Source organism: Apodemus sylvaticus, chromosome 1, assembly GCF_947179515.1.
Source record: "Apodemus sylvaticus chromosome 1, mApoSyl1.1, whole genome shotgun sequence".
NCBI lineage: Eukaryota > Metazoa > Chordata > Mammalia > Rodentia > Muridae > Apodemus > Apodemus sylvaticus.
Genome location: NC_067472.1, coordinates 53989221 through 54005347, shown reverse-complemented (window position 1 = coordinate 54005347; position 16127 = coordinate 53989221). Strand labels below are relative to the sequence as shown.

General features: G+C 40.6%; 1 protein-coding gene across 1 annotated transcript; it reads left to right on the top strand.

Moving 5' to 3' along the window:
- The first annotated feature begins 6055 nt into the window (after positions 1–6055).
- On the top strand, positions 6056–11275 carry LOC127678301 (secretoglobin family 2A member 2-like). Its single transcript, XM_052173154.1, has 3 exons — positions 6056–6113; positions 10777–10964; positions 11237–11275. Exons 1-3 carry the CDS (start codon positions 6056–6058, stop codon positions 11273–11275), a joined length of 285 nt encoding a protein of 94 aa, XP_052029114.1.
- Positions 11276–16127: the final 4852 nt, after the last annotated feature.

The window sequence follows — 16127 nt, the reverse complement described above, 5'->3', positions numbered from 1 at the left end:
TCTAAATATCTCATTTACTGGATAATTTATACACAACCCTGTGAAAGGGTCATTAAAATCCCAAAGGGGCTATGGCTCACACAGCTTGAGGACCACTGCTGTAGATCAATGGAACAAAATAAAAGACACAGAAACAAGTCCATGGAACTTCAACTTCCCATTTTTTAAGTTTTCTCCTTTTTTCTAATTTATTTTTTGAGAGCTGCACAGATGCTGTATCACATCATTCCTACCCGTCTGCCTCACCCTCCAACTATTCCTGTGCTCTCCCACTTCTCTAAAATTCATGACATCTTCTTGCTTATTACATTATTGTATTAACATATAAATATATAATGAAGAGGATGTCAAAATTACCCATTGGAAAAATTACAAAATCTTCAACAAATGTTGCTGGAAAAACTACATATGTACATGTAGAAGACTAAACCTAGATTTTTTAGTATAAGAGATGTGCTCAACATATTATGCATGATTATATGAACACGAGAAAAATTAAGATTAAAAGTGATTTGTATAAATGTTGAATATTAATATATTGTTTTTATTTGGTATTTATTTATTTATTTGTTTTACACCATGATTGCTGCCACCCTCCCAGTTCTGCCTGTACATAGTCCATCCTCCCAATCCCTCCCCTTCCCCTCTGACAGGGTCGTGGTCTCCCGGATAGCCCCTTACCATGGCACATTAAGTCTCTGAAGGGTTAGGTACATCATCTCCCACTGGGGTCAGACAAGGCAGCCTAGTTATGGAAAAGTTTTTCACAGACAGCCAAAACCTTTGGGAATAGCTCCTACTCCAGTTGTTGGAGGATCCGCATGAACACAAAGCTGCACATCTGCTACATATGTGCAGGAGACCTAGGGACAGCCTGTTTTATGCTTTTTGGTGGTGGATGATTATCTGACAGCACCCAAGGGTCCAGGTTAGTAAACTATGTTCATCTTCCTATGTAGTTCTTATTCCTTTAAGGCCTTCAATCCTTCCCCCAACTTTTTCACAAGATTCCCCAAGCTCCATTCAATGTTTGGTTGTTAGTATCTATATCTGTTTCAGTCAGCTTCTATGTGGAACCTCTTAGAGGACATTCATGCTAGGCTCCTGTCGATAAGCATAACAATGTATCTTTAATAGTGTTAGGGATTGATGCTTGCCCGTGGAATGAATCTCTAGTTGGGCCTGTCATTAGTTGGCTATTCCCTCAGGCTCTGTTCCATCCCCCATCCCTGAAATTCATGTAGATAGAATAAATTTATGGTCAGATATCTTATGGATATATTGGTGTTTTTGTCACTCCATGAGGTTCCTGCCTGGCTATAGGAAGTAGACGCTTCTAGTTCAAATTCCCCACTGCTGTGAGTCTCTTCTAAGGTCATCCCCAGTAATTCATGGAAGCTTCCCCTGGACCATGTCTCTGGATGATATTCAAGAGGTCCCCAACTTCCTCCATGCTGTCATATGTAGATATACATTCATTTTCCTGGCGATCTGTCCCTTTCTCCTGTCTCTATCCACACCTGATTATGATCCACCCTATTCCCCTCTCCATCCTGTTTCTCATTCATTCTCTCTCCCTTTGCCTCCGATGACTATTTTTGTTACCCTTCTAAGTGAGTTTCAAGCATCCTCATTAGGCCTTCCTTCTTGTTTATCTTCTTTTGGAATGTGGAATGGTATGTGTGTATTCTGCACTTTATGGATAATATCCGCTTACAAGTGAGCACATGCCATGCATGTCCTGTTGGATTTGGGTTACCTTACTCAGGACAATAATCTCAAGTTCCCTCCATTTGCCTGCAATATTCACTATGTCTTTGCTTTTAATGGCTGAAGAGTATTACATTGTGTACCACAAATTCTTTATCTATTCTTCAGTAGAGGGAGATTGATCTTGTTTCATGTTTCTTCTGGTTATTATGAGTAAATCTGCTACAAACAAGTATTCCTGTGTATGGTAGGGCATCATTTCAGTATTTTACAAGGAGTAGTATAGCTGGGTCTTAATGTAGAACTATTCAAATTTTTGTAAAAAAAATGCCAAATTTATTTCCAAAGTGGCTGTACAAGTTTGCACTCCAATTAGCAATGAGAGAGTATTCGCCTTACTCTACATTTGCACAAGCATGTGTTATTACTTGAAGTTTTGATCTTATCCAGCAGGGAAACAAAAAGACAAGTAGCAATGCTGGGTCTCCATTTTTCTCTTTTATTCTGCCCAGGATTTCAGTCTAAAGGAAAGTGCTGCTGACATTTAAGGCAAGTCTTCTACAACTTCTTCTAATCACTCATTTAATGGTTGGATTGTTCATTGTCCTTGCAAGGAGAAAAGCAAGAGACAAGACCTGAAGCAACTTGTTTTTACAACAGAATGTATAGGTCACAAGTTATAAAAAGTCAATTATCATGTATTCAACTTTTCTTGACAGATAGATGTAAAGGTGGGTGAGAACTTTGCCTGTCCATCACAACTTCTTCTAGGTTATTTTCTGCTTGACCACATGATACATGCTTTGCCCACTCTTTGCACTAGTGGTGTTGGTACTGAGGTTCCCAGGGCTTACAACTCTGCCCTTCCTTCAAGTGATCATTCTGGTTTTTCAGGGAGCAGTTCCCTGGATTTAAGTTTACTTTTGAGTTGTCTGTGATTATTATCTACATTATCTGTCTCCCTTCACAGCCACAGGTGACTTCTGAAAACAAAAGGACATATCCTTTACATTAAAAGTGATGGAAGCTACTCACTTATGTGTGACAAGGTACAATGCCAAGCATTGAAGCATGAAAGTTGTCCCATGAAAAGATCCATATGGAAGGGGTAGGTAAAGATACTTACCACTAAGTCTCACAACCTGAGTTTTATGTCTGAGACCCATATGGTTGAAGAAGATAACTGACTCCCAGAAGTCATCCTGTAGCCTCCACAATGCCCTGTGGTACATATGCAAATATTCTAAATAAATAAACATAATTGAAGAACAGAAAGGAAAGAGTAAATTTGTATGGTCACACTGGGGAGAGGAAACTCCAAGAGTCCACCTCCAATACAGAGACAGGGCCTCAAGTGGAGGGAATGGGTTACTAACCTACAGTCAAAATTCCTGACTCAGTATTATTCCTATCTAATAGAACTACAGGGACAAAAATGCAAAAGAGTATGTAGGAAATTCAGTCTAGTGACCAGCCCCACTAGAGAATTTATCTCATGAGGGACACCAAGGCCTGGCATTACTATGCTATGATGTGCTTACAGACAGAAGCCTAACATGGCTGTCCTCTGAGAGCCCCTACCAGCAGCTGACTGAGACAGAAGCAGATCCTTATACCCAACCATTGGACTGAAGTCATGGACCCCTATGTTTTAATTAGGGAAAGATTAAAGCAGCTGAAAGGGATAGCAACCCCAAAAGAAGACAAACAGTTTCAACTAAATCAGAACCAGGGTGCTCCCAGAGACTGAGCCACCAACCAGGAGCATCCATGGGCTGGTCCCAGGTCCCGGGCATATATGTAGCAGAGGTCTGTCTGGTCTGGCCTCAGTGGGAGAAAATGTGATTAATCCTCCAGAGACTTGAGAACACAGGGAATGGAGAGGTCTGGTGGTGCAGGGAGTACCCTCTTAGGGGCAAGGGGGTGAAGAATGGGGTAAAGAACTGTGGTGGGGGCAAAGTGGGGGACAATGACTGGAATGTAAATAAATAAAATATCCCAAATAATCATGAAAAGTATCTGTTTGTCCACCATACATCTATTCTTCACTGAACATGTAACGAAGGGCATCTCCTCTAGCATGAATCCAGATTACTGCTGAATGTATTTTTAGGAAAAATTTCCCTTGCACCACTTTTGTTTTATTTTGTTTTGATTTTTTTAAAGACAGGATATCACTGATTATCCTGGAACTTACTCCGTAGACTAGAATGGGTCTTCAAACTCAGAGATTCACCTGCCTCTAGCTCCTGGGTGTTGGGATTAAAGGCATGAACCACCAGTACCCAGCCAAGTACATCCCTTTTTAATGAAGGAGAAGACAACATAAAAATTAAATGTAAAATGTCAACATGCGGTGTTCACTCCAAAAAGCTACAAAAATATCAGTAAATTTGGGGAATAAAATAAAAAATACCAGCTATACTAGTCCCACAATCACAACATGGAAGAGTATAAATTGTTCTTTTGCTTATTTTGCTTTACAGAGATTCACAGTTGAGTTTCTCTTAACTCTTAGAGGGAATTTCAGGCTTAAACTTCACAACTATTACAGAGTTAGTGAACACAGTTGACATTGTGAAATAGACATAATCCCTTGAGGACTACAGTACTACGCACATATTTCTGTACTTTAAGGTGTATTCAAAGGGCAGTGATAGTGTGACATCTTTGTGGAGTATTAAGAGGTGAGGTCCAGTAGAAAGTTCATAGGTCACTGTATATTGCCCTTGAAGGCAATTATGCAACCCCCCAGCTTGAAATTCAGCCCCTCTGTTTTAAAATTTGAGATATTTATATCTCATGAGCCACTAACACAAACCAATTTCTATAAACTTCATATGATTCTTATTTGAACTTCACACTCAACTGTGTACCCAAACTACAGTACTCAACTGAGGACAATGTCTGCCTTCCTCCAGAATCTTCCAGTAGCAAATAGTTCATCAGGTTTGGGTATGGCTCACTGAATCTTCCCTGACTGATGTTAGGCCTAGTTTTATGCAGGCCTAGTTCAGGCAACTGTAGCTGATTAGAGATTATGATTGTAGCAGTTGTGTCATATTCATAACAGCATTTCATAACCTTTTTCCACATCATCCAGCTCTAATATGCTCCCTGACTTCTGGTCTAAATTCCTGAGTCTTAAAGGAATTTATACAAAAGTCTTCTTTAGGACTGAGCACTCAAACATCACTTATCCTCAGCACTTGAAAGGCCACGAGAATCTGTGTTCACAACAGTTCCATGCAGAGAAGTATCTGTGATTAAAGATAAGCATAACATTTGTCTGAATACATAAGCATAAATATTTACAGGGCAGTGTGGCACCATGTAAATGCAGCTAAGCAACAGTAATCTGTTCTTCCCATCATGAGTAGCTCAGGTTTTGAGAAATCTTCATACACATTCCATAATGGCTGCTTCAGAAACTACACTTACATTTCAAGTACTTGCTTATTTTATTTATGTGTATAAGTGTGTGACTGATGAATTGGACATATGTGTTCTACATGCATGTAGGAACCCAGAGAACTTAAAAATTGGCATCAGATCCCCTGGAACTAAAGTGACTGTGAGACACCTATGGGTGTAGGGAGTTGAACCCAGTTCCTTTGCAAGCACAGTAAGTGCTCTTAACCACTGAGCCATCTCTCTAGTCACAGAAACTTCCGCTTATTATAGTTGTCTTATAATATGCAATATGACAGATGTTTTACATACAGTATTTTTTATCCTGATAAAAGCTCATCGTGGTATCATTCAAATCCCAATTTTACCATTGTCTAAAAGAAATCTTAGAGAGAAAAGCATTATAACTCTCCCAAAGACAGATTTTATATTCTAGCCCCTTCAATAATGTGTCAAAATTGGTAAGCCCTCTCCTAAACTGGAAGGAATTTACAATGAAATCAACAGATGACAGACAAGGAATAAAGCAGCTTGAGGATTGTAATGGAGAAAAGGGGCAGGAAAGAAGAGAATGAGACCACCTTAAAATCAGAACAGCAGATGATAAAATCAACCACAGTGCTCTAGTTTGGACTGGACATTAGAAGCACTTGCCAACATGTTGCTGTTGCCATTTGTCATTAAGTGATCCCCAGAGTCCCAAAAATCTCTGTTCTTGCTTTCTTCAATGAAACTTGTGTTCTTTGGCTCTTCTTTACCCTCTTATGTATCCTGGTGCAGTGCCATATTAAACTTCTGACTTGCATTCTTATTTATTGGATGAGACTAAGTTGGTGGCCTGAGCAATAAATAGAGGAACAATGAGGTGTCAGCTCCAGAGAGTTTCCTGATCTCTGTCTCGGACAACAGACCAACCCATAGGGACTGCCTCAACATGAAGCTGGTGGTTCTATTCATGTTGGTCACCATCCCCATTTGCTGCTATGCCAGTGGTAAGTTCTGTAGAGGGAAGAGTGCTCTTGGACCACACATTCTTACTGTGTCTTCCAGGAAGAAGTCATTGTACCTGAGCACTAGTGTAAAGTGTCTGATCTAATAATTTCATGGATCAACATTAATTCAGATAATAAAAAGGGTATCTCTATTCTGCATTTTATTCCTGTGTTGGAGCTGCATGTCATGTATCAATACCATGCAAAATGTCCCATTATGAAATTTACTATTTTAAAGTCCATGGGAAGGCTGAGGTTTGATTATGAGATATTTCAGCGGAAAGGGGTGATGATATAAATGTGCTCCCACAACACTGGGCCCATATGGGTTTCCCAGAGGATATATTCATGAGACTCTAACTGTGGAAGGAAATGGGAAACTTCTGAACAGTGCTGCTTTCCAACTGTAGCATTTAATGCCAGGGTAAAAAGCTTGGACATTATCTGACAGACATATGAGAGGTTGTTCTGAATTCTTTACATGGTCCTTTATCTCCATGCCCTTTGTATTCATGCTAATAGGCAGAACAGCTTATATTTTCTGGGGGCTTTTTCCAGTAATGAGTGACATAAAGCCCTCTCACAAAAGAAATGATCAAAGTGCAGAGAATAAACGACTGTTGTGTGCTCATCCCTAACTGGGATATCTATCTCATGTACTTCTCTCCAAGACTCAGGAAACACTGTGGAATGGGGGGGGGGCAGATGAAAGATTGTAAGAGCCAGAGTTCAAGGAGAACTGCTGCAAAATACTGTCTTCTAGATATGTCTGGGCTATTGTACTGATGAGATCAGAGGGGCAGTGTTTGTTTGACCAGGACTTTCACAAAATCAAGCTGGTCAACACTCTAAATGTGGACAGAGGGGGAGTCTTGTGGCCCTACTCCTAACCGAGAAGCTTTTGCCAAGTGATTGGCGGCTGAGGAAAAAAGGGTTAATTTTCTTTAGGGTTGAGGTTCATGATAGTTTTCCCATGTTCCAGTGGATGGCCTTATATCAGTGAAAAATGAGCAACACTAATTGTACTCAGTGTATTATTTCTAAAAACAAAGAAGGATAAGACACGAAGTTGTAAGAAAATGTGAGGAAGATCTGGGAGGAATTGAAATGGAGCAGAGAGGAATGGAAATGAGTGAAATACATAATTCATATATAAAATCTGATGGCTATATAATAAAAAAAGCTCTTGTTTGGGCAGCCATATGTTGATGTATCATATGTAAAGCTTCCCTGTCATTTTGGGAGAAACTATCTCAGAGCAGATTTCCTGGTTCTCTGGTAATTACAATCTTTCTGATGCTCTACTATAATGCTCTCTGAACCTTGGGTACTGGGCACACTATGATCAGATGTTCTCTGCATTTCAACTAGTTATGGTTTTCTTTAATAGTCTCTGTCTGTTGAAAAATTACAGGCAACTAAGGAATTCCAAGAGCAGGAGAAATAATTTTTCCCAGGGATGAGCTCCCTAATTGATTACCTAATACCATGATCAGCCCTGAAATCATATACATGCATGTAACACTAAATGGATAGATGATAGATAGATAGATAGATAGATAGATAGATAGATAGATGGATGGATGGATGGATGGATAGATAGATAGATAGATAGATAGATAGATAGATGATAGGTACGTAGGGATAGGACATGGAGGGGCTGGAGAGAGGAAAGAGAAAGGGTGAGATGATGTAATTACACTTTAATTTAAAAACACAAATTTAAAAATAAGTGTGGTCATGTGGGCAGTGTTGGTTCACATCTTTAATTCAAGCCTTTCAAGGCCAGGCTGGTCTACAGAGTGTGTTCCAGGACAGCCAAGGCTACACAGAGAAACCCTGTTCTTTTTTTTTTTTTTTTTTTTTTTTTTGTCTTTTTTTTTTATTTGATATAATTTATTTACATTTCAAATGATTTCCCCTTTTCTAGCCCCCCCCCCACTCCCCGAAAGTCCCGTAAGCCCCCTTCTCTTCCCCTGTCCTCCCTCCCACCCCTTCCCAGTTCCCCGTTCTGGTTTTGCCAAATACTGTTTCACTGAGTCTTTCCAGAACCAGGGACCACTCCTGCTTTCTTCTTGTATCTCATTTGATGTGTGGATTATGTTTTGGGTATTCCAGTTTTCTAGGTTAATAACCACTTATTAGTGAGTGCATACCATGATTCACCTTTTGAGTCTGGGTTACCTCACTTAGTATGATGTTCTCTAGCTCCATCCATTTGCCTAAGAATTTCATGAATTCATTGTTTCTAATGGCTGAATAGTACTCCATTGTGTAGATATACCACATTTTTTGTATCCACTCTTCTGTTGAGGGATACCTGGGTTCTTTCCAGCATCTGGCAATTATAAATAGGGCTGCTATGAACATAGTAGAGCATGTATCCTTATTACATGGTGGGGAATCCTCTGGGTATATGCCCAGGAGTGGTATAGCAGGATCTTCTGGAAGTGAGGTGCCCAGTTTTCGGAGGAACCGCCAGACTGCTTTCCAGAGTGGTTGTACCAATTTGCAACCCCACCAGCAGTGGAGGAGTGTTCCTCTTTCTCCGCACCCTCTCCAACACCTGCTGTCTCCTGAATTTTTAATTTTAGCCATTCTGACTGGTGTAAGATGAAATCTTAGGGTTGTTTTGATTTGCATTTCCCTAATGACTAATGAAGTGGAGCATTTTTTAAGATGCTTCTCCGCCATCCGAAGTTCTTCAGGTGAGAATTCTTTGTTTAACTCTGTACCCCATTTTTTAATAGGGTTGTTCGGTTTTCTGGAGTCTAACTTCTTGAGTTCTTTATATATATTGGATATTAGCCCTCTATCTGATGTAGGATTGGTGAAGATCTTTTCCCAATTTGTTGGTTGCCGATCTGTCCTCTTGATGGTGTCCTTTGCCTTACAGAAACTCTGTAACCTTATGAGGTCCCATTTGTCAATTCTTGCTCTTAGAGCATACGCTATTGGTGTTCTGTTCAGAAACTTTCTCCCTGTACCGATGTCCTCAAGGGTCTTCCCCAGTTTCTTTTCTATTAGCTTCAGAGTGTCTGGCTTTATGTGGAGGTCCTTGATCCATTTGGATTTGAGCTTAGTACAAGGAGACAAGGATGAATCAATTCGCATTCTTCTGCATGCTGACCTCCAGTTGAACCAGCACCATTTGTTGAAAAGGCTATCTTTTTTCCATTGGATGTTTTCAGCCTCTTTGTCGAGGATCAAGTGGCCATAGGTGTGTGGGTTCATTTCTGGATCTTCAATCCTGTTCCATTGATCCTCCTGCCTGTCACTGTACCAATACCATGCAGTTTTTAACACTATTGCTCTGTAGTATTGCTTGAGGTCAGGGATACTGATTCCCCCAGATTTTCTTTTGTTGCTGAGAATAGTTTTAGCTATCCTGGGTTTTTTGTTGTTCCAGATGAATTTGATAATTGCTCTTTCTAACTCTGTGAAGAATTGAGTTGGGATTTTGATGGGTATTGCATTGAATCTGTATAGTGCTTTAGGCAAAATGGCCATTTTAACTATATTGATTCTACCGATCCATGAGCATGGGAGGTTTTCCCATTTTTTGAGGTCTTCTTCCATTTCCTTCTTCAGAGTCTTGAAGTTCTTGCCATACAGATCTTTCGCATGTTTGGTAAGAGTCACCCCAAGATACTTTATACTGTTTGTGGCTATTGTGAAGGGGGTCATTTCCCTAATTTCTTTCTCAGCCTGCTTATCCTTTGAGTATAGGAAGGCCACTGATTTGCTTGAGTTGATTTTGTAACCTGCCACTTTGCTGAAGTTGTTTATCAGCTGTAGGAGCTCTCTAGTGGAGTTCTTTGGGTCACTTAGGTAGACGATCATGTCGTCTGCAAATAATGATAGTTTGACTTCCTCCTTTCCAATTTGTATCCCTTTGACCTCCTTATGTTGTCGAATTGCCCGAGCTAGTACCTCAAGTACAATATTGAAAAGATAAGGAGAAAGGGGGCAGCCTTGTCTGGTCCCTGATTTCAGTGGGATTGCTTCAAGGAGAAACCCTGTTCTTAAAAAAGCAAACAAGAATATGATCATTATAAATGGCTCTCATGTAGTGTGCTTTTTAGAGTGTATATTATTTTTATTGCCTACTTTGCTTGGTATAGGTTTAAAAATGTGAAGGGTTCAGTGAATTTTAAATAAGATTAGACCCATGACTAGAACTAATTAACTGAATCAAAGTCCTAAGCTCCTTCCCTCCCCGACTCCTAGTCAGGCTGCATGAGGTCACTTCAAGTACTGGGGCTTCTGTTTATGTTGCTTTGTGGGTCAGATGCTAGAGTTAACAGAGCAACAAGGATAATATTTTAAATGTGATAATTATAGGATGTTTGAACTTATTTCATGATGTTCTCAAGAGAGTAATGAAGTTTGTTTATCTTGCTCAGCAAAACAGCCTGCTATCTCTTCAGTTTCCTTATTCACAAGGGTTGTGTGAGGTGTGACTTAGTTGTGGTAGGAGGTTAGGGCCAGAGTTTGCTATTTATAAGAAGAATCTCAAAGCCTGCATCTTCTGTCCCAGATTTGGCAGTGCCACATTACCATTGCTAATTTGTGTTTCCATTTGTACTCAAGAACATAATTGTCATGACAGGTAAGTGCTAATGAGTTAAAACCTCCATCGATGAATGTCATGTCTTTCCAGGTTCTGGCTGCCGTCTTCTAGATTATGTTATTGAAAGTACAATTGACTCATCTGTGTCTGTGAAAGAGTATTTGAAAGTGTTTTTTCCAAATGAACATGAACATTTTAGTAAAGCTGCTGTGGAGCAATTCAAGCAATGTTTTCTAGACCAGTCCAAAGAGAGTCTGGCCAATATTGAAGTGATGATGGTAAATTTAAATTTGTTTTCTTTTGTAAACTGTAAAATTACTAATGTAAAGGCAGAAGGAGAGAACTATCTTTTAACAGTTATTCCCTGACTTCCAAACATGTGTGGGTATACATTCACACCACACAAAAATACATGTAGTAATTTTTATACAATCTAAAATCTACTAAGAGAAAAATAAACAAAAATACTAGCAAGAGAAATTGATTTTTAGCTTGTGACTTTTAAGGCACAAATATAAATTTAATACATCTCATTGTTTTGGTTCTCCAGGAAGCAATATACAACAGTGACAGATGTCAACAGTCATAAACCTCCACAAGACCTTTGGCTCACAGAACTCCTGAAACCTGGTAATGATCACACAGTTGATACTGCAAATCATCATTTTTCCTTCTTGATTATTTCTAATTATAAAGCGCAAGACAATTGTTGAAACCTCACATTTATTTCTTTATGTTTTATTAAATTAAGTGCATACAGTTCTCTGTTGTGTTATTTCATAAAAATAAACTAAATGGACTATCCTATCTCACACTTGGAGTTTTACACACACACACACACACACACACACACACACACACACACAGAGTACACACACACATGCACATACACACACACAGAGTACACACACACATGCATATACACAGAGAGAGAGAGAAAGAGAGAGTACACACACAACACACATGCACATACACACACACAGAGTACACACACACATGCACATACACACAGAGAGAGAGAGAGTACACACACAACACACATGCACATACACACACACAGAGTACACACACACATTCACATACACAGAGAGAGAGAGAAAGAAGAGAGAGAGAGAGAGAGAGAGAGAGAGAGAGAGAGAGAGAGAGAGAGAGAGAGAGAGAGAGAGTAATGCCTGGGTGTGGGAGTGAAGAAGAAAAAGCACTTTCCTCACCCATTGTGAGTCTCCCCTTTCAAAAAGCACTCTATTTGATTTCTTCTCATCACCTCTGCACACACTACACATAGCCCTCCTGAGATTCTGGGAGTGGAACACTGGGAGGTTGGGTAACACACCCACTACCACCAATATTTTCATATCTTCTCCCTCTAAACTCCCTCCCCTAACACATAATTTTCTAAAAGTCTTGATAACCCACGTACATGTGAGTACTGGGCCATGGAAAGAGATTTCCTCCTCCTGTTCTCTGTATGGTGTTAAGATACTCTGTAATAGGAACTGAGGATGGTGTTAAGATACTCTGTAATGGGAACTGAGGATATCTGAATTTGAACAAAACAATATATACTGAGGTAAACTCTTATCTTTAGGCTCCACTTCTGACATATGCTTGGATTGGGAAAATATTGTATCTCATTGAATGCAAGGAGAATCTGAATTAAAGCATTTCTTATCATATAAAGTAATCCCAAGCAAATCTTGTAATAAATGGCCTTCTTTTCTATTTTCTTTTGTTTTTGTTTTGCTTTGCTTTGTTTTGTTGAATTGTGTTGCAATTTTTTTGCTGAAGATAAAATGAATACAAATGAGTACTGAAAAATTTGCTGTGCAATCTTCAACTGTGAGTTTTCATCAGGCCAACACAGACTCAAGTCAGTACCCTGTACTGACCTCCTGCTTCAGTCACTGGTTGGGACACTCTTTCTGCTATCTGTCCTGTTTAAGGATGTAGAAGGAATTGAAATAGAAGCCCTACTGTCACCTCAGAAATCACAGAGTTGATCATCCCAGAAAAATGTGCCTGCAAGTACCACAGATATATTTCATATCCAGGCAATGACTGAAAAATGGAGCAGACCAAAACAATCATGACTTTGTGAAACAGACCTGTCATACTTGGGAAAGTATGCTATTTTCCTCTGCCTGGTTACATCTCACAGTATTGGGCTCGGCAATGAACTCTTAAAGCATCTTCCTGTGACATTTTCATGCTCTGCTATTTGTTGAGTAGAGTCTTGTTCCTCACTGTCTGTGGAGCTTATGAGATGAATTCTGGATACAGTACACTGGACTTCTAGGTAAAGAGTTCCAGAAGATGAGTACATGGGTCCTGGTTCAAGGCCTGGGTCTGATGTGTTATGCCTGCACTGTGCTCATCAGGGTAGGAATGGGACTAATGTGAGCACAGACTACACCTACAGTCTACAACTTAGAAGAAGTCTTCCTGAGCACCTACTTTCTTCCTGCTTTATTCAGTGTGCAATTTCTTATTTTCTTAAACTAGACACGCAGCTTACACCAGATCTCCTTGGCACTCTAAAGTTCATTGATGTCGCAATATGTTGTCAATGTGGCAGTTAGTGTCACTTTAGGGAAGTGATCACTTGGAGATTTCAGTCAGGCAATTACTTGCTTCTCTATCTTGTTCATTCCTATCATCTGAATTCATATTTTCTTATAAATTTATTTTTAAAAATTCCATACACTTATTTAATAATTATTTTATTTATTTACATTTCAAATGTTATCCCACTTCCCAATCCCCCTTCTACAATTCCCCCACACAAATCACCCTTCACCTCTATTTTTGCTCACCTACCTATCCACCCACTCCCACCTCACCATTCTAACACCCCCCTTCTCTGGGGTATCAAGTCTCCACAGGACCAGACAAGGTAGTCCTCTGCTGCATATGTAGCAGGGGCCACAAACTAGCCTGTGGTTGCTCTTTGGTTGGTGGCTTAGTCCCTGGGAGCTCTGGGTGATGCCACTAGTTGATACTGTTGTTCTTCAATGGGTTTGTAATCCTCTTCAGCTCCTTCAGTCCTTCCCATAACTCTTCTACTGGGGTCCCTGACCACAGTCCAGTGGTTCTCTCTAAGTATCTTCATCTGTCTCCATCATATATTGATAGAGTCTCTCAGAGGAGGGAAATACCAGGTTCCTGTCTGTGAGCACCTCTTGGCATCAGCAACAGTGTCAGGGTTTGGTGTCTGCAGATGTGATGGATCCCCAATTGTGGCAGTCTCTGGGGTGCCTTTCCTTCCATCTCTGTTCTGTTTTGTTCCTGCATTTCCTTTAGACAGGGATAATTCTGGATCAAAAATTTTGAGATGTGTAGGTAGCCCCATCCCTCAACTATGGGCCATGGGTATCTACTGGAGATGATCTCTTTAGATTTAATCTCCCATTTGTTGCATATTTTGGCTAAAGTCCTTCCCACTGGAATACTTCCATCCCTGGTATTTGGGACTTTCTAGAGGTTCCCCCCATTCCCCACCCAACACTGCTGCATATTTCTACTCATTCTACTAGACATCTGGGCTTCTCTCCTGTCACCTCCCATGCCTGATCTTGCTCCCCATTTGCCATCCTGTCCCCTCACCTGTGGGACCGTGAAAGGCAGTCTGAGGTGTGATTGAGTGAGGCTTATTCCGGAAACCCACTAGAATATTCTACAAGGGATGGAACCAGTGAGCCATGCTCCTGGATACTCAGGCTCATACTCCTGACTCCTTGGCTCCACAATCCTGTGGCCATCAGTCACATGGGCCCTGGTCTTCTGGCTGGACTCCACCCCAACAGTCACCCGGCTACAGCCGGGTTTTCCCCACCCCAGAGTTACCTGGCAAGAGTCAGGTAACCCAGCCCACACTATAAAGGGGGATGCCAGGCCCCTCCTAGCTCTCTGGCTTTTCTATCTTGCCCTTGCTCTTGTCCCCCTGTTCCCCATCTCTTTTCATTCTTTTCCCCTCTTTCCACGTGGTCATGGCCGTTCTCACCCTTTTATCTTTTCTTTATCTCTTTACCACTCCATCTCTTTTTCTCATGCTACTTTTCTATAATAAAGCTTTGAAACTATGAACTGTCTCTTCTTATCAAAACCCTCCATGTGGGAGCAGTGAAACAGGCCTCAGCATCTCCTGCTCCTGACAGGACCAAGCCTCTTACCAGCCAGGCTTTCTTTAACAGGTACCCAGGGCTATGCAAGAACAGTCATGCCTTCTGAGCAAGGACTCCCCAAACCCTACTAGCTGGGCAGCCTTCCCTCTGCAGATATATGGGTGCCCACCATCCCTATATAGGTGTGCAGTCCCTCCAACCCATTTTCCCAGCCTTGAGGAACCACCACAGCCCTGCTCTTTTTTTCCCCCTATAATCTCCCACCCAATTCCCTTCGAACCTGTGCCTTCTGTGATTATTTCCTTCCCCCTTCTAAGTGGGATTGAAGCATTCACACTTGGGCCTTATTTCTTGTTAAGCTTTATATGGTCTGTGAGCTCTATTGTGGATATTCTGTACTTTTTGGCTAATATCCACTTATCAATGAGTACATACGGTGCGTGTAGTTTGGACCATTGGTTACCTGACTCAGGATAATATTTTCTAATTTCATCCATTCGCCTGCAAAATTCATGATGTTCTTGATTTCAGTGCCTGAGTAGTATTCCATTATTTAAATGAACCACATTTTCTGTATTCATTCTACAGTTGAGGGACATCAGGGTTGTTTTCAGCTTCTGGCTACTACAAATAAGGTGGCTATGAACATAGTGAAGCATGTATGCTTGTGGTATGGTAGAGCATCTGTTAGGTATATGCCCAGTAGTGGTATAGCTGGGTCTTCAGGTAGAACTATTTCCAATTTTCTTTTTTTTTTCCTTTTTTTTAAAAATTTTATTCAATATATTTTTATTTACATTTCGAATGATTTCCCCTTTTCTGGTCCACCACTCCCCGAAAGTCACATAAACCCCCTTACCTCCCTCTGTTCTCCCACCCATCCCTTCTCACTTCCCTGTTTTGGTTTTGTCTTATACTGCTACACTGAGTCTTTCCAGAACCAGGGGCCACTACTCCGTTCTTCTTGTACATCATTTGATGTGTGGATTATGTTTTTGGTATTCCAGTTTTCCAGGCTAATATCCACTTATTAGTGACTGCATACCATGACTGATCTTTTGAGACTGGGTTACCTCACTTAGTATGATGTTCTCCAGCTCCATCCATTTGCCTAAGAATTTCACGAATTCATTGTTTCTAATGGCTGAATAGTACTCCATTGTGTATATATACCACATTTTTTTGCATCCATTCTTCTGTTGAGGGACACCTGGGTTCTTTCCAGCTTCTGGCTATTATAAATAGGGATGCTATGAACATAGTGGAGCATATATCCTTATTACATTCTGGGGAATCCTCTGGGTATATGCCCAGGAATGG